This window comes from Symphalangus syndactylus, chromosome 3 (genome assembly GCF_028878055.3).
Source record: "Symphalangus syndactylus isolate Jambi chromosome 3, NHGRI_mSymSyn1-v2.1_pri, whole genome shotgun sequence".
In the NCBI taxonomy this organism is placed as follows: domain Eukaryota; kingdom Metazoa; phylum Chordata; class Mammalia; order Primates; family Hylobatidae; genus Symphalangus; species Symphalangus syndactylus.
The window spans coordinates 112,726,033-112,745,006 of NC_072425.2; the positions used below are offsets into that span (position 1 = coordinate 112,726,033).

An 18,974-nucleotide genomic window follows, 5' to 3' on the forward strand; every position below is an offset into this window, starting at 1 on the left:
AATTCACAATTGAAAAATGACTGAGCATTTTCAGTAGCTTGATGAGAGAGAATATCAGATTAGAAAGGAGAAGTCTTTCAAGTAAATTAGGAGAAGAAAAGCAGAAAAGAGAGGACTGACCATGAGCTTTTTTGTTTTTTTCTTTTTCCTTTTTTGATATTGGAGATCTGATTGTGGCAATAGGGGGTTTCAGGAGAAAGGACCAGTGAACCTAGAGTTTGAAAATGCTTAAAAGAGAGTAAAATTGTTAGAAACAGGATTCTGGAAGGGGATCTGAGGAGGAAAGTCATCCTGAGGAGGAAAATCTGATTTGGAGAAGAACATAGCTGACAGCACGATGTCTTCCAGCCTCTCTGTAAAGTTACAAAAGGCATCTATTGAGAAGGCTGATAGTGTTAGCTTATAAACCAACAGTCCACAGCACATGCCTAACAGATAGTCAGCACTTAACAAATGTTGTTGAATGAACATGATTCTGCTACTCAAACATTCATATGTAAATATGTACATAGATTTTATTACTGGTAGTTTTTAAAAACTAGTTCAGAAAAGAAAGAGCATTCTGCAGTCGTTAGCCCTAAAGAGAGGCAAAAATAATCAGCTCTGCTTGCCTTGAACATCAGAGGAGTGCAATTACATGACATATCAGAGTTAATCCAGCCACACCTATACACTCAGAAAGCCATTCCATCAGAATCATTTGCCATTATGAAAAGCACAGTAAAACAAATACAGAGCACTTTCATTTCCGTAAAGGAAATTCCGTGACACTCTTTCTACATGACCTTCCTTCCTCTATTGCCTCTCTTGTCTTATAAAATGACTTTGTGCCTTCCAGCACTAACATTCTGAGGGTAGCATGCTTCTTTTAATTTCCAGTGACAAATCAAATACAGTAGGTCAATATATGAGAAACGCAGAGTAAAGATTTTCACACATGCAAAACCAAAATTGAGAGCTGCCAATGATTGATGATTATAACCTAGTGCACCCTTTGGCAGAAAAGCTAATAAGTTTTGTTCAATGTGATAGCAAAAGAGTTGTTACATATAATACAAATAAAATGTAACATAATTTAAAAAAAAACAAAAGCTTAGATCATTTTGGAAAATGGAAATATTACTTATTGTCATTCACCTATGCCCTTAAAAGGAAATGTGCTAAATAACCCAGTCTTCTAAAGGAGTAAATGATTTACTGCCCTCAGATCTTAGTTGTCTTTCTGTCTAAGAACTAAGGCAAAAGTTCTTAAATTTTTCTGTGCCATAAACCTCTCTGGCAGTCGGTGAAGCCTATGAAGTCCTCGGAATAATGCTTAGAAATGCATAAAATAGGTTTACAAAAGCAACAAAATAATTAATTTAAATTGTAATTGAAAAGCAATTTAAATACAGCTATCAGAGTCTTAAAAGAAAGTTTTCTTATATAATAATATGCAACTTCTTTGTTAATATATTAAATAACTACTATAATTTCAGTATGGTAATTAGCATGTATAATATTTCAAGACAACTATACCACGTGAGGAAATTTTAAAAATCAGTAGAGGTTTCTAGTGTGACAGAGTCACAGGTATATACTAATACAATGTAGTACTCCATGGCTCTGTGGTTTAGAGCCTACTTTTACAGTTGGAAGAAATTCTCATTTTCAGTTTGAGTTTAATAAATATTCCCCTCCCCCCACATCTGAATACACAGACTCCAGATTAAGAACTCTTGGTTGTACCTTTTAGAAAAACTACAACTATAATTACTGTTCACCAACTGTGATTACTGACTAAATGAACACAAGCTTTCACTTTCTAGAACTATTAAGACCACTGAGAATTCAGAGAGCACAGAAATAGAACTGTGGCTGCAGCTGACAAGGGGAAGATTAAAGTCCATGAATGTGTAGAATCTCTGATACACTCTGAGAAGTAACATCCAATAAATTCACCATAAAACTGGCTCCCAGAAGGGCCCTAGAGAAGAACGGGTATAGGGGAGTTCCTTCAGCTATCCCAGCACAACATGGTTTTCTCTCTGTGTCCTGAAAACCCATAATGTACAAATGGCAATCTCAGGTCTCTAAGATCATGTTGCTAAGCATGTTTCCTCTCTGCACTATTTTCATTAAAACTTCTCTAGAAGGCTCCAGATTTTCCAAAAAAAAAAAAAAGATTTTAGTTTTACCAAAATCCTAAGTTGGTCATTGTTTATTGAAATATTACTAAACATATGATAACAATAGGAATTTTATAGTAAGTGTATATGTAAAGCACACACGGAGTATTTAAAAAGCAAAACCACAGAAGTGCAGATTAGTCTTTATTTATTTAGTTGTTTCTGAGTTGTTTTTACTATAAAGGGTGGGAGAAATAATCCTTAACACAGCCAAAGTGTACATTGACAAAATGTGTGTCCGCATGACAAATGCGTGTCCCTGTGAAGGGAGTCCACCAAACAGGCCGTGTCCGTGTGAAGGGAGTCCACCAAACAGGCCTTGTGTGAGCAACAAGGCTGTTTATTTCACCTGGGTGCAGGCGGGCTGAGTCCGAAAAAGGAGTCAGCAAAGGGTGGTGGGATTATCATTAGTTCTTATAGGTTTGGGATACGCGTACAAAGTACATTCTCAAGGGCGGGGAGAATATTACAAAGTACCTTCTTAAGGGTGGGGGGCGCAGAATATATCGTATCAGTTAGGGTGGGGCAGGAACAAATCACAATGCTGGAATGTCATCAGTTAAGGCTATTTGCACTTCTTTCGTGGATCTTCAGTTGCTTCAGGCCATCTGGATATATACAGGCAGGTTACAGGGGATATGATGGCTTAGCTTGGGCTCAGAGGCCTGACACATTTGATGATATATGACAGAAAATAACCATAAAGGATGCAATGGTCAGCAATAGGAGAGCATCTTCATGGCATTACTCAAGCCGGAACTTGTTATTTCCTCACCTATAACCAGGTATATTCACTTCCTAAAGCTACTGTAACAAATTACCACAAAATTGGTGGCTTAAAACAACAAAAATTTATTCTCTTACAGTTTTAGAGGCCAGAAGTCCAAAATCAAGATGCCTGCAGGGCTGGTTCCCTCTGGAAGCTTGGAGGGGCAATCTCTCCCCATGCCTCACTCCCACCTTCCAGTGTCTGCCAGCAACCCTTGACATTCTTTGCCTTGGGGCTACAAAAATCTAACCTCTGACTCTGTCTTCACATGGCCTTTTCTCTATGTCTCTGTATCTCAAATTTCCCTCTCCTTTCTCTTATAAGGACACCACTTATCGGATTTAGGGCCACTTTACATACAGAATTATCTCATCCCAAGATCCTTAACTAGTAACATCTGCAAAGACCCTGTTTCCAAATCAGGTCACATTCACAGGTATCAAGGGTTAGTGCTTAGACATTTCTTTTTGAGGGACACAATTTAACCTACTATAACAAAGATTCCTAAACTCCCACATATTCTAGCTACAGAAACTTAACTAAAAGATGATCTAACACAAAGCACAAAGGACTTATTTTTCTTACAGCCAGTGTAAAAGGGAAATAAATCTTGGGACCCCCAAACTCATTAACCCAAAGGGAAAAGTCAAGCTGGGAACTGGGTCATGCAAACCTGCCTCCCCTTTTTGGTTCCCAAATAAGATGGCTACAAGATGAAAAACTACACACCTCCCTAATATTTTGCCCACAAGGAAATTCCTAATGAGCTCCACGATGTTTACCCTAAAGCGTTTCTGTTAAAATTCACCAGGCAGTGTAAACTGATAGCTTATCTTTACAGATGCATTTACCCCTCTGCCCACCTGGCACAAATGCATATCTGATTGTTCCCCTGCCCCATTTGTGTTTGTTATCTTATGTAAAAATGCAGATTCCCTCAACCCTGTCCTATCTATGTTACCTTATGTAAAAATGCAGATTCACGGAACCAGACGAAGCCATGAATGACTATTTTCCCCCTACTCATCTCCTATATGAAAAAATGTGTACTTCTTGGCTAGGCACAGTGGCTCATGCCTGTAATCTCAGCACTTTAGGAGACCAAGGCAGGCAGATCATATGAGCCCAGGAGTTAGAGACCAGCCTGGACAACATGGCAAAACCCTGTCTCTACTGAAAACACAAAAATTAGCCCGGCATGGTGGTGCACATCTGTCATCCCAGCTACTTAGCAGGCTGAGGCATGAGAATCACTTGAACCCAGGAGGTGGAGGTTTCAGTAAGCCAAGATCACACCACTGCACTCTAGGCTGGGCATCAGAGTAAGACAGAGTAAGACTCTATCTCAAAGAAAAGAAAAAAGAAAATTGTGTACTTCCCAATATCCCTCCCTTACCTCCTTGAATTTAGAGCCCACAAAATCATCTTCAGAGAAAGGCATAGACCTGTCTCCCGGGCATGTCCTTAACTTTGGCAAATAAATCTCCTAAAATGATTAAGACTAGTCTCATTATTTTTCTCAATTGACAACACTATTAGTAGATAATACTATTTTTTAAAACTGCACATAATTACTGACATTTGTAGATCTGTACAAAAATCATAGGGAACATATTTAGCTACAGAACAAAAATGGAGTTGGTATAATCTGTAGCTAAGACAGAAAGTTAAAGTATTTTAGGGGTTTAACTCTGAGAAATTATAGACACAAACCAGGAATTCCCAGCAATTACCTCTGAAATCAGATGTGTCTAGACCAGCACTGAAGGGTGTGGGCCACTATGAGGTATAAAAACAAGATAAATACAGACGTCCCCTTAGTCACAACTGCCTAAGTGTGTTCCCAATTCTCTAGTGAAATAGGCTAAGTATCACCCAACCCATACTGGAGATATTACTGAAGGGTTTAAAATATGTTGTCTACATTTATGCTTAAATTAACTCTTTGTGTTTTAAATAATTTATAGTTCATCTATTGGCATGTAGCTAATTCTTCTAAACAAATGTTTTTATGTTTACAGTTAAAATTAACCTAAAATAATTGGAGAAAAGATTTAATGTAACACGAAGGAAAAAATGGTATCTGAACTAGGAATAGCCACTAATACTGGCAGTCACATTCTTCAGAAAGGGCAGACCGCATGAGCCCAAATATGGATATTCATTTTTTGATCCAACACTTTTCACTTATCTTAAGATTTTTAAAGCTAGGGGCCAATGTATGATGGTGTGGCCTTTATCCACAAATCCAACTTCATAAATATTTCCATGTCTTCAAAATAGAGAGCATATTGTCACCTAAAAATCAGAAGTATGCATGCAAAGGTGTAAATATTTTATCAATCTATCTGTTCATTGTATTTAGTGATATTATGCAGTGCTTTATAGATGTATAGTCCTTCTGAGATGTACTATTATACATAGAAGAATACCATGTCTTTCTAGGAAGGATTCTGTTTTATTCTTCTTAGGTAGCTCCCACAATGCCTAGCACAGTTCTTAGTAAATCCGCAATCAATGGTAGTGCCCAGATTTCCTAATACTTCCTATAAATAGTTGTTCCTTCTTGTGGAAAGTACCACTTACACATGAGAGGCTGCTGAAGGAATTCATGTAAGATAAACATGACTCGATATTTTTTGCATTTATAATCATACCTGCTTCACAAGGCTGTTGCTTAAATAAATTAATATTTATAAAGTGTTCAGAAGAGTGTCTGGCATACAGGAAGTTCTATATAAGAACTTTTATTAGTAGTAGTGTTATATTATAATTATTCACTACCCTTATAGAAATAGGTTTGTCTGAAGGAGTAAATACAATAATTACAATAATACATATTCTATTCAGCATTGTTGGGGAACAAAATCTTCCAAATTATTTTATTTTATTTTATTTTATTTTTTATTTTTTTTAGACAGAGTCTCACTCTGTTGCCCAGGCTGGAGTGCAGTGGCATGATCTCAGCTCACTGCAACCTCTGCCTCTCAGGTTTAAGCAATTCTCCTGCCTCAGCCTCCCTAGCAGCTGGGACTACAGGCGCCCACCACCATGCTGGGCTAATTTTTGTATTTTTAGTAGAGACGGGGTTTCACCATGTTGGCCAGGCTGGTCTTGAACTCCTGACCTCAAGTGATCAGCCCACCTCAGCCTCCCAAAGTGCTGGGATTACAGGTGTGAGCGAGCCACCATGCCCAGCCTAAATCATCCAAATCATTGACATTACTACCTTTAAATAGTCAATCCATTGGTCTAATAATATTTATTAAATATCTATTATTGTATGCCAGGCATGTTCTACAATAATAAAGAAGAGAAAGTCCATACTGTCAAGAAGCTTATACTCAAGTGAAAAATGAAACAAAACAAAACATGAACACATCAATAAAAAATGATACTTTCATAATATGAAAATTAAATAAAATTGTGCAATGTGACATACAGGGCCTGCTTGAAAAGTGGTGGATGAAAGAGCTAATTTGAACTAAGAAGACCAGTGAAGGCCACTAGTAGGGAAATTTAGCTGAAACCAGAGCAATGAGGCAGTCACTAGTAGATCTGAGCAAAGAGCTTTCCAAGCAGAAGCAATAGCAACCGCAACAGGCAAACATCCTGTGACAGAATGTTCCAGGTTGGTGCATTAAGTCACTGTGGCACACTGTTGGATATGGCCCAGTGGAAAGGAATGAACTGACAACTGAAAAAGTGACGGAAATTGGAGGAGTGAGTTGTTGTTGTTGTTGCTGTTGTTGTTGTTGTTGTTTAGACAGAGTCTCTCTCTCTCACCCAGGCTGGAGCAGTGGCACAATCTCTGCTCACTGCAGCCTCCACCTCCCAGGTTCAAGCAATTCGACTGCCTCAGCCTCCCAAGTAGCTGGGATCACAGGCGTATGCCACCATGCCCGGCTAATTTTTGTATTTTTAGAGGAGACAAGGTTTCACCATGTTGGCCATCCTGGTCTAGAAATCCTAACCTCAAGTGACCCACCCACCTCTGTGTCCCAAAGTGCTAGGATCACAAGGATGAACCACTGCATCTGGCCTGGAGGAGTGAATTATTTGTGATGGTATGGGGCGGGAATCCAAAGCCCATCAGGAGGAAATAGCCTTAGAGCAATGAGAGTTGGAAGAGTATGAATATAGTGAGCTGGTAGAACTAGAGGTGGGAAAATTAGATTATGGTGGGATCATAACCTGTGAGTGAGTGAGTAAAGGAACTAGAAGAGGTTTAAGAAATTATTCTAGAGAGTTAGAAATGGAATATGCTCCCCAGGTATAGTAGGATGCCACTAAGTGTAATATGCCCTGACATTTGTGGTCATGGTTTTGAAATAACTAAAGCTAGCAACAATTATTTTATTTTCTCCAGTAACATTTAGCTGCTTGGGTGAAGATGCAAAGTAGGCAGTCACTTCAATATAACTAGTGTTGAAATATTGCCAAGCAACGAAGTGGCAAAGAGATGGCCAAGGTAATCAAGAAACATCTGTAAGAAAATCGTCATAACAGTATGCGAAATCACAGCTTGTAAGAAGGAAGTGAAAGAGAATGTGATGAATATGATGAATATAAAAAATAAATAGCAAAGGCAGGGGATTAGAAGACTTTATAAGGTTGGTAACTTGCAAGAGTGGGATAAGCAGGGTAAGTGAGCTGGATGGACAAGAGAGAATGATCAGAAAATGAGACGTTTGAAATGAAAATGGGGCAGCTACTAGTAAGGAAAAGGTGGATGCTGTGACCACATGAGTAGCATCTAAGTGAGAAGGAAGGTGGATAAAAAAGATCAGTATCAAAAACTGACATTAGATTTTTTATTACTTTACAATCATTTGAGATCGAAATGCTATTAAGATTATTTTTACACCATTTCTTATATTATTGATGTAGACTAAACAATTTTGTTTTTTTCTGGTCATAAAGGGTGATCAATATAAAAATTAATTCTGGTATGACATATATGGCAATTTCCTCAGTATTTCCTGATTGTTTTGCTCATACAGTAAGTTATCCTAGACAATTGTATTTGGAGCCCTTGAGTCTGCTTTTTAGAGTTTTCCTGTCTTTTTCCTCTGTTCCTTTCAGGCATAGGAGGCTGAAAACCAGACTTCTTAGAATTAACTAAAGCATTTCTTAGTGAGAGTCTTGAGGGCATACCTAGATTGAAGTCCATGAACTTGACTGAATCTGTTTGGATTTCTCATGTCTTTTCCTTGGCTTCCTTCCCTCTAGACAAGTGAAGCTTTACTCTTTGAGGAGGAAAACGGGGCACCAGGGATGACAGAAGTCAACCACTGACAGTAATAATCCTTTATTTCTAGCCAATGGATTTTGACAAGATTTGACAAATTTCTGTATTTAAATTTCTAGTGTTCTATTAAGATACTTCTCTTGCTTATGAACAATCTTCTTGTGGAATAGTCATAAAGTTATGAATGGCCCAGGATTTAATTTCAATGTTAAAATAGTTCTGATTTGGGGTTTTAATTAATTCACATTTGAATAAAAATTTATAACCTACCTCCCCCTGCTTCTAAAGATTCTTTCCTGTGTGGCCTTTCTCATGTGTAAAATCTACGATATAATCACTGCTATACAAAATGCAAGAACGCACAAATTAAGACTATTCCCAAAGAGCCAACAGCCCAACCAAAGCAGATATCTAAAGAGGACTGGTAGAATAGCCATTTATTTGTTTTTCTTCACTTTCTTTTTTTACTGTTAAAAAATTTTTTTTTACTTACACTAATTGATAGTACATGTCCACATCCTCTTTCCTGTAGTCATTACACACACAAAATAAGATGACAGGTCTGAGGCATCAAAACTCTTTCGGCAGCTGCTGTACAGTTCTGTTATGTGAAGAGGGAAGTCTCCACTTCCTTCTATATAATGAATGCTGCACGTTCTTCCACAGACTGTTTATAACAGCTGACTCCTGGGACCTAGTAAGCAATATCTTACTACAGAGATCCTTTCCAAAAAAAAAGGGCTTAGGAACTCTATTATATTTTCACAGAATGCTATTACAGACATAGGAGATATGGAGTTGGGAAAGAAGTAATTAAATGAAAACGTTATAGATTAAAAAGGAGTCCAAAAAAAAAGCAGAACCCTAGGAATAGCAAGAGATAAAGTAGCTGGAGGCATCTGGCCTTTTCTGAACAAATTTAAGCAAAAACTGGCAATCAGCAGAGGCAGTTACTTGAGCATTCTGCTTTAGCTAGGGAAGCACTGGTTTAACCTCACCAATACATTTTTGACATGAATGGTTTCAAAGATCTTATATATCTGCATACTTATTTTATAGATTTCTACCAGTCCATCATTTTCCCTTCAAATCATTCATTCACTCATTCAACATATTTATTGAGACCCTACTATGTGCCGGTCACCATTGTAAGTGGTGCATATACAGTAGGGCGAAAATTACCCCAAAATATCTTCGTGCTCAGGGCTCTTGAGTTCCAGAGGAAAGAAAAACACTAAATGTAATAAATAAATAAAGGACAGTATGTCAGAAAGTAATGAGTGCCGTGGAAATAACGGAAAGCAGAGGAAAGGGCAGCAAGTGAAGGAGGTGGGCGTGGGTGCGTGCAGTTTGATATAGGACTGCCTTGACCACTCTGTTGTGAATGATCTCTAAGTTACAGTGTTAAGTGAAAAGAAGGAAGGTGTAGAAGAATGTGACTAGTAGGCTTCCGCTTATATTTTTGTTGCTGTTGTTGTTTTTGAGACAGGGTCTTGCTCTGTCACCCAGGCTTGAGTGCAGTGGCACGAATATGGCTGACTGCAGCCTCGACCTCCCAGACTCAAGTGATCCTCCCACCTCATCCTCCTGAGTAACTGGGACTGCAGGCTTGTGCCATCACACCTGGCTAGTTTTTGTGTTTTTGTAGAGACAGGGTCTCACCATGTTGCTCAGGCTTGTCTCAAACTCCTGGGCTAAAGCGATTTGCTCACCTTGGCCTCCCAGAGTGCTAGGATTACAGACATAAGCCACTATGCCTGGCCACCATTTGTAATTTTTAAGAACAAATATATATGCTTTTATATGCATAGTCTGTCTATGAAAGGAGCCCAGTAAATCATCAACATGGTTGTCTCCAGACAAGGGAGCTCAATGTCTGCAGAAAACAGCTTTTCAACATACCCCTTTTATATCTTGAATTTTGCATTAATTCTTTAAATATTTTAGTTAATTATTTAAACTAAAGTGTTATATAATGTAAAACAATCTACAGTAACTAAATCAATTGTTTAGCAAACACTCTGTGAACATAAATCATCTGTATTTGGTACTACAGAATCATCTATAGTTAATACTACCAGCACAAAAATAATATATGTAATTATCTTTAAAGAAACCCCAAGAAAGAAAATAACATTTAGCAAGTAATTGATCTTTACAGTTAGAAAATGAAAAAAAAAATAGCCTCATATTTTCAGTATTCTTGTCCTTTGCTTTTCCTCCTGTGACTGATTTTATACTATTTTCCCTGCTAATTCTATTTGAAAGTGAACAGGACTACATTCACTCTAATATTTTTAAATTTTTTTTTCTCCTCTTTAGCATGTGAAAAATCTAACTAACCTTCCTTTACTGGCACTAGGCACAAATTGCCTGGACTGGAATTGCCGTTGCCAATAATACTTCCAGTACTAACAGTAGCTACCAGCCAACTATTGATTCATAGCTCTGCTAGCAGCTTGATATATCATAGCGTGTACCAGAAGGCTGGGGTGAAAGGAGATGACACATCTTCAGTTTTTGAATTACAGAAAGAACATCTCTATTAATGCCAGCTGCATTTATCAAAAAATTAACTCAAATATTTCTCTGTCTCTTCAAACTATTTTGCACATCTTGTTCTTTGGTAACATCGTACTTAAGTGACCTCTTCTGAGGTCATCAGGTGTGGTCTTGGGCCGCCTCCAGATTCCTATTGGTGATAGTCAGTCCATAGCCCTGCCACTGCCCTAGAGGCTTCCAAAATTAACACAGACCTTGTGACCCAGGGAATCAGAGACCCAGATAAAGAGGAAAGGGTTTCCTTGCCTATTTTCAATTCCCAAAAGTAGCTGCAACTGTCTGTCACTTCTAGGCTTTGTCAGTGATGTTTTAAAATATTATTATTCACTTATCCCACATACTCATCTCTTCCTCTTCAAACTTCTCTTGAACCTAAAGTCAAGTTCTTTAGGTCTTATTTTTAAGTTCTTTATTGTCATTCCTGACATTATCCCTAGTCCAGACTCCAATACTGTCAGTGTCTGACGTATTTTCCCATCAGTACTTTTTTTGGGTGCAGGTGGGCAGCAAAATGTTGTTTGGTTTTGCTTCCTGGTCTGTGTTGGCAGGAGTCCTAGAAATTGGTTAAAACAAGGTCAATGGCCTGGCTTCTTCACTATACCCTTTGCAGTTTCAGGAAAAAGGAGGAGAAGGATTCTACCTGTCCACCCCCACTAGAATAGGAAAGAAGTAGAAAAAGAGTTTTCTGAGACAGGAAAATAAATTTCTGAATATACCAGGAAGTAGCTGAAAAACTTCAGCCACAGAAATTGATTATTTATCCAAGTCCCAAAGCTACTACAAGAAAACTCAGAAAGGCTTTTGTTTTGCTTTGTTTTTTTAACAACAAATGCCTTCCTCATTCTGACCACATGTTGTGATGAAGCCACCTCAGTAGGCATTACAATCACAGAAGTCTCACTGAGCAGGTGCCTTTCTCATCCTGCCCAATCCCATTTTATACAAATAACAGACATTCAATTATTGACTCATGTCACTAAAAAGCCCAGAGTATACAGCTTTCTTCAGATACGGCACTCTAACAATTGCAGAAATCTGTCTCTTCTCATCTCTTTGCTCTCTTTTCCCCTGAGGTGGCCTCTCTCAGGCGGACTTTCTCCTCACAGTGATCCAGGCTTGCTTTTTAGCAGTTCGACAACCCTCTGTAAAGAGTGTGCTGCTTCCAGGTTGTTCCAGGAAAGATTCCTATTGGCCCAACTCAGGTCACATGCCTTCACTGAACCAATCACTGTGGACAAGGCTTTGCGCTTTGAATGGCCCGGCCTAAGTCAGGTGCCTGATCCTGGAACCCCAGTGCCGTGGGTTCAACTTGAACCACGTGGATCAAGATTGTCCAAGGGCGTTTATCAAACGAAAATGAAGATATAATTAGCAAAGAGAAATGGATGCTGCAGGACCAGGACTAGAGCAGGCAAGGAAGGCACCAAAGGAAAAATATTTAAGAAGTCATTTATTTTCAGGATCTTGCAGACTGGGTTTTGAGAGTGAGCACCTCCACAAATTTGGTGCCCTAGCCTCCTCATTCACCTCACTTAGTCCTGGTCCTGGATGCTAGGTAAGCAAAAGACAAAATATTCCTTACACCAATATTCAAATATATCTCCCAGAGCGCCTGAAATCCCTGCCATAGAGATTCATTTCTGGGGGTTAGACAGAGACATCTCTAGGAGTCCTTCAAAAAAAAATTTTTTTTTTCAAAAACAGCTAGAGCAAATCTTTAAGTCAATAAGAGATTCGCATACACATGCTAATTATAGACTATCAAGTCAGTCACCTCCTGGTCCAGCACCTGTTGAAAGCTCCACTCCACCCCATAAGAAGGTGTGGAACACTGTAAGGAGAGGACTTGGGGAAGAGGGATAAATGCCCAAGACACAAGATAGCACAGAGGGGAGCCCCAGAAAAGGAGAAAAATGACATTGAAAGGGAGATACAAAATGTTAAAGGTAATTTTTATTCAATCACTTAATAACATTTATTGAACACTGGCTCTAGGCCTACTTCATCAGTTTGCCTAAATTCTGCCGTTTGGGGCCTTTGACATAGTAGGATGAGGAGAGAGGAAGTAGCAGGAAAGACTCAGGGGCCCAGTAAATGTGGAAATCCCTAAATAAGAACGCTTTGGTGGTGCACAACATCTGGGAAGGTTTATCTGGAGCTCTGAGTATAAAACTGCAGGAAGAAAGATGAATCCTGCCCACAGGAAGTCCTCGGGTACTCAGGTTGCTGACATCTTTGGGAAGCTTAATTTTCCCCTATGGCAAGGGTTTACAGAAAGACTGGGAGAGTTATGAATTGTGTGTCCCTCCTAGGCCCAAGGGGAAAATCAATCTTTAAACCACAAGATAAATATGTCAAGTGCCTCTTAAGTTTTGCAGTAATAAAGGCATTTTTTTCCATCCTTCATATCCCAGTAATTTAATCTTCCTTTTCTAGGACTCCAGTTGCCTTTGGCAAAGAAAATAACTTACAAACTGAAAAATATCTGCCTCTCATAAAAATCACATTTCAAAATTTTTTATCCACCTAATAATAATAAGTTTATAAAGCAATGATTCTGTTTTTACTCAGAGGATGCATCTGAGAATATGGTTGTCCATTATGTCAACTCATAATGGATCCAAACATCACCTAGAAACCAGAGTGACCTGGTCCACAGACCCCAGCTTGTGCTTCTAAATGGCATTCATCGATGTAGCTACTCTCTTAACCAGATGTCAGTAAACCTTGGAATTTTATAACTCACTCCTCTGTTTATCCAGCAGCTTCTGCATATAAAATAGCTTCCACAGGATATGTCTACATGGAGAGAATGTGATGGCCATAATGTCTGGTGCCCTTAGCAACTGTATTTTTACAGTAACTATTTGCTTTATATTCCATTAACAACTAACAAGTCACCATTTTGGTTGTTTCAGGCTCAGTGTCCTTATCAAGTTTCTGTGCCCATCAAGGCTTAAAACCAAATGGTAGACAAAAGGCAAGTCTCCTAAACTGTGTTGAACATCTATGAAGACTCTTAGGGACACACAGTGGATCTTCTTCCATGGGTGCACACCCCTCTTTTGCCTATTAGTCTGCAAGCTGGGAAAATCAGATGCTATAAAATCAATGAATATTTTAAGTTCTTCCCTGGCTAAAGAATACTATCGGATGAATTTTTTGCAAAATATAATAATTGGCAGTAGATTTATTAATTAATGAGTGCAATAAATATTAAGTACCAATTACACTCACGCACCACCTAACAATGTTTCAGTCAATGATGCACTGCATATATAATAACGGTCTCATAAAATTATAATGGAGCTGAAAAATTCCTCTTGCCTAGGGACACTGTAGCTGTTGTAACATCACAGAGCAATACATTACTCGCATTTGTGGTGATGCTGGCGTAAAGAAAACTACTACACTGACGGTCTTATAGAAGTATAGCACATACAATTATGTACAGTATGTAATACTTGATAATGATAATAAATAGCTACATTACTGGCTTATGTATTTATTATATGTACTTTTATAAAATTATTTTTGAGTGTACTCCTTCTACTTGTCTTTTTTAAAAAGTTAACTGTAAAACAGCCTCAGGAAGGTCTTTCAGCAGATATTCCAGAAAAGGCATTGCTGTCACAGAAGACAGCTCCATGCATGTTACTGCCCCTGAGGAATTTTCAGTAACAAAAGACATACAGGTAGAAGACAGTGATATCACATATCTTGATTCTGTTTAGGTCTATGCTAATAGCTGTGTTTGTGTCTTCATTTTTAGCAAAAAAATTAAAACTTTTAAAAATGGGACAAAAGCTTATAGAATAAGGATATAAAGACAAAAACTATTTTGTACACACTGTACAATATGTGTTTTAAGCTGTGTTATTACAAAACAGTCAAAAAGTTTTTTAAAACTTAAAAGTTTAAAAAGTAAAAATGTTACAGTAAGCTAAGGGTAATTTACCATTGAAGAAAGAAAAATATTTCTTATAATAGCATAGCCTAAATGTAGTGTTTATAAAGTCTACAGTAGTGTATAGTAATATCCTAGGCCTTCACACTCTCTCACTTACTCACCCAGAGCAACTTCCAGTCCTGCAAGCTCCATTCATGGTAAGTGTTCCATATAGGTATACCTTTTTTTATCTTTTATACCACATTTTTACTATACCTTTTCTATGCTTAGATACACAAATACCATTGTGTTACAACTGACTACAGTATTCAGTACAGTAGCGTACTGAACAGGTTTGTAGACTAGGAGCAATCAGCTATATACCCTCTAGCCTAGGCCTGTAGTAGATGATACCATCTAGGTTTGTGTAAGAGCACTCTATGATGCTCACACAATGACGAAATTGCTTGATGAGACATTCCTCAGAATATATTTTATAAATTGCTTAATGAGGCATTCCTCAGAATAAATCCCCATTGTTAAGTAATGCACTTTGCTAAGTGTTGTGGAAAATTCCAGACTGAAAAGACTAGGGTGTCATCTCTCGAAGACTGCAGTCCAGGACAAGACACACACACCTGATAATAACTCTTTTGAAAGGCAAATTGTCTTAATTGCTGTGCTGAAATTATAAACTACTGTATAGAGAAAGAAAATATTAATTGCAACTAATGGCTAAGAAAAGACCTCTTGAAAGACATGGGGTCTGACCAACCCCACAAGAAGCTATGAAGAGAGTTGCAATCCAGACAAAGGGAAGGTTGACTCAACGACCCCTTTCTATGGGAGGAACAGGCCTCCCATGTGACTGGGACTCTGGAGCTCGGCAAGCGTATGCTGTGGAATTTAAGACCCATGGCTGGGTGGAGATCATTGGGAAGACCCTGGGATTTAGATTACAGAGTTTGGGAGTGTATGGATGCTTTGCCCCATAGTTTATCAGGATTATTTCAATCTTAAACAACCATGGCTGTGGTTTTTGACCTTCTATGTAGAAAGATGCACCAATCCATTTGCATATATACTATAAGGTATCCCTATCTCTCTTTCATTTATTTCTTTAATCTACCTAAATTAAGACCTGAAAACTCAAGATCTTCCAAGTTATGAGCCCCATAATAACCCATGGCTTCCAGGCAGAGGGGAAAGATACCACCTTTTCTATAAACTGAGACAAGATGGCAAAAGAATTGCCTAGAAGCCTAGTCCAGGTGCTGTTTTCTCAGCTACTCAAAGAGATCCTTCTTGCTCCTTTAGGAAAGGGGGATTCCTAGACCTCTTCAAACCTCAATCACCCTGGGATGCACAGATGCCAAGGGCTCGGGTGAAACCCTTAAAATCCCTGCTTCCCAGGGGTCAGCGGCACCATCAGCAGCACCGCAGTATAGAAGTTCCGGTCCTTCCAGCTGCTGGGATTCTCAGCTTGAACTCTTCCAGGAAACAAGTTCTTCGCTTCTCTTGCGAAATTTAGCGGACTGTCCCGCCCTTCTCTGGCTTCTTATAGCAGCGAGAGCCACAAGCCGCAGCACTGAGCTGCAGGCGCGGCGAAACTTCGCTCTACCCGCCCGGCCCGCGGCGCGCACCGGCTGCGCTGGACGCTTCCTCCTTGGAAGCGCCTCTCCCACAGGTGGGTCACTTTTCGCCACAAGGCTCCCGTCCCTTATCTGCCTCAGCTCATCTCCAGTCCCTGCTGCTAGGACCCCACTCCCCAGCCCACTCGCACTGAGGAACAGGTGCTTGCAAACTCCCCGCCGCGCTCCGGCATCCCTTTAGAGGAAAGTCACCTGAGGCTGCTCCGCGATTCAGCAAGCTTCTAACTTCCTGGAGTTTAAGGCTCATCCCTACCCCAGGGTGCAGAGAAGCCCAAAGGGGGAAAATTAGGAGGTTAGATTCTTCTCTGCATCTTACTTCTGGATTGGCGCACTCTTGGGGCGCCCATCAAAAAATAGGCTGGAAGAATGTGGCTTTAGCGATCTCCAAGGCCTCAGATCCGAGACTGCTTCTTGACCAGGAACTAAAAATTTGTCCTGATACCTGCAACCACTTCCGTTTTTTATCTTGACTTAAATTTCCTCTTGCAATTTAAAGGTTATTTTTCTGGAGGAAGATTGTTCAGAATATAATTTATTGTGAAGAGTAAATTAAGCCTCAGTTCCGTTTGTTTGTCCAGAGACAGAATTTTATTATTCTTTTTCCCACCTCTAAATGGTAATTTAGGAACTTTCTTTAAAAGATTGGTGTGCTGAGGCTAGGTACGGTGGCTCAAGCCTGTAATCCCAACACTTTGGGAGGCCAAGGCCGGTGGATCACTTGAGGTCAGGAGTTCGAGACCAGCCTGGCCAACATAGTGCAACCCAATCTCTACTAAAAATACAAAAATTAGCCAGGCGTGGTGGCAGGTGCCTGTAATCCCAGCTACACAGGAAGCTGAGACAGGAAAATCACTTGAACCTGGGAGGCGGAGGTTGCAGTGAGCTGAGAAAGTGAATTGGATAGAGAATGGAGGAGGGGAGGAAGAATACTATTCCTAGTTCTATAATAACTAGAAGCTCAATATCTCAGCCTCAGTTTCCACAGATGTAAAATAAAAGGCTGGCTATTGGGCCAGATGATCCAGAAAGTTCAACTCTAACAAGGTGAAAAGCCATGACTAAAGATGCCTGCAAGTTTGAAATATATAGAAAATCTCCTTAATGCTACAACTATAATTCAGTGGTTACTTTTTTCATAATAATGCACGTTCCATTTTTATAAGGAAACTCTCCAGTTGTGGGGGGAGAGTCTCTTCCCACAGGAGCATCTTAAAGTTCTACCACATTTATCATTCAGAGAATACTCTCAGCTTTCGAAACCATTCTTCAGCCTTGCTATGTGAGAATGTCCTATTCCCTACAAATGGCAGTCATATAAATGTCACTTACATGAGAGAACATTTTCTTTTCTGATACAGTAGGTATAATTTTATAAAATGGCACATTTGAAGCCGTAACTTTTCTGAGATACGGCCTTTTGCAAGGTCCCAAGTTTTTCAGAATGCCGTGATTTAGCACAATATGAGATGTGACCTGCATGTATTCTACCTGCACGGCAAACACTGCCAACCCAGAAAACAGGATGAGACACTTCCTATTTATCAGGCTCCAAGGTTGCAAAGTAAATGGTACATGTGTACAGAGAAATTGGGTCATAGCAGTTTTTCTATTTGGTAGCATTTACGGTTCCACTAAGGTTCACGTTGTTCACATTGTTGAAGTTCACGTTGTTCAGAAACCAGGTGTACAAGGCCTGGCCTCTAGCTGAAGAACAATTTCCAGATTTCTGCCTTACTAAAGCTTGCTAACTGTTGTTCAGAAGGAACTAAATAGACTTTTTAAGCTTGTTAATAAATTAAAAACCCTAGGCTTTGCACTATGTGTGAACAATTTTAAGAAAAATAAGTTCATTTATTATGGAATTTTATATTCAAAGAAACTCAGAGTGGTCACTCTGCATTACTTTGTCTCTTGAAGGATTTCCCCTGAATCACCCTACTATTATTAATACTGTTATTAAAAGGATATAAATTCTCCTTTTAAAGGCTGGGTAGCTGATTCTGTTGTCACTCTCAGGAACACATTCCACTGTTTTAGGATCCTTACCATCTAGTTCTCTTCATAATTAATTTAGACATGTTTATCAAATGCTACTTAAAAATCTTTTTTTTTTGGAAAATCTTAGGGAAACTGATAAGTTGCTAGCAAACACACACACACACACAAACAGCAGCAACACAGTAGTCCTTCAAAACCTGAAGATTGGGCACTTTGCTAGGGCACTTTGTAGCTAGTTTTCTCTGGGTTGTCCTCTGAGAAGGTCATTTGCTAGTGCCTGCAGCTACATCTACCAAAAATTCTTACTATAACAATGCAGAATAGGATGGGGATAGTGAAGTTTTCTGGGTGGGTTTTTGTTTATTTGTTTGTTGTAAGTTTATGCCAGATAATAATAATGTAAGGTTTACAGAGATAAGACCTCTGAAGTTACCTATTTGTCTCTGTTCTTTACAGATTTAAAGAGAATGGTTTATTGGTTCATTATGAAAACTTCCTGAACAGTTCTATATACTGTGTTAACTCCACTCGAGATATTTCTGATGACTTTTAGGTCATTTCCAAAGTGATTTGAATTAGTATTTGTCCTTCTGTTAAGAAGAAATCAGTTCTGGAAGGAATCAAACTAAATAAATAAATAAGGAAAGAATAATTAATGCATAAAACAAGGCATGCTAAGAAAACA

General features: G+C 39.0%; 1 protein-coding gene and 1 long non-coding RNA gene across 2 annotated transcripts in view; one reads left to right on the forward strand and one right to left on the reverse strand.

Moving 5' to 3' along the window:
• The window catches only part of LOC134736212 (uncharacterized), a 149,614-nt gene that overhangs the window by 46,312 nt on the left and 84,328 nt on the right, over positions 1-18,974 (reverse strand). The window lies entirely within an intron of this gene.
• The window catches only part of STEAP4 (STEAP4 metalloreductase), a 45,976-nt gene continuing 34,399 nt past the window's right edge, over positions 7,398-18,974 (forward strand). Inside the window, exons 1-2 of the mRNA XM_063634846.1 lie at positions 7,398-7,408; positions 15,957-16,326. Coding sequence (XP_063490916.1) covers positions 7,400-7,408; positions 15,957-16,326 — 379 coding nt within the window. The 5' untranslated portion in view covers positions 7,398-7,399. The remainder of the gene's footprint in view (positions 7,409-15,956; positions 16,327-18,974) is intronic.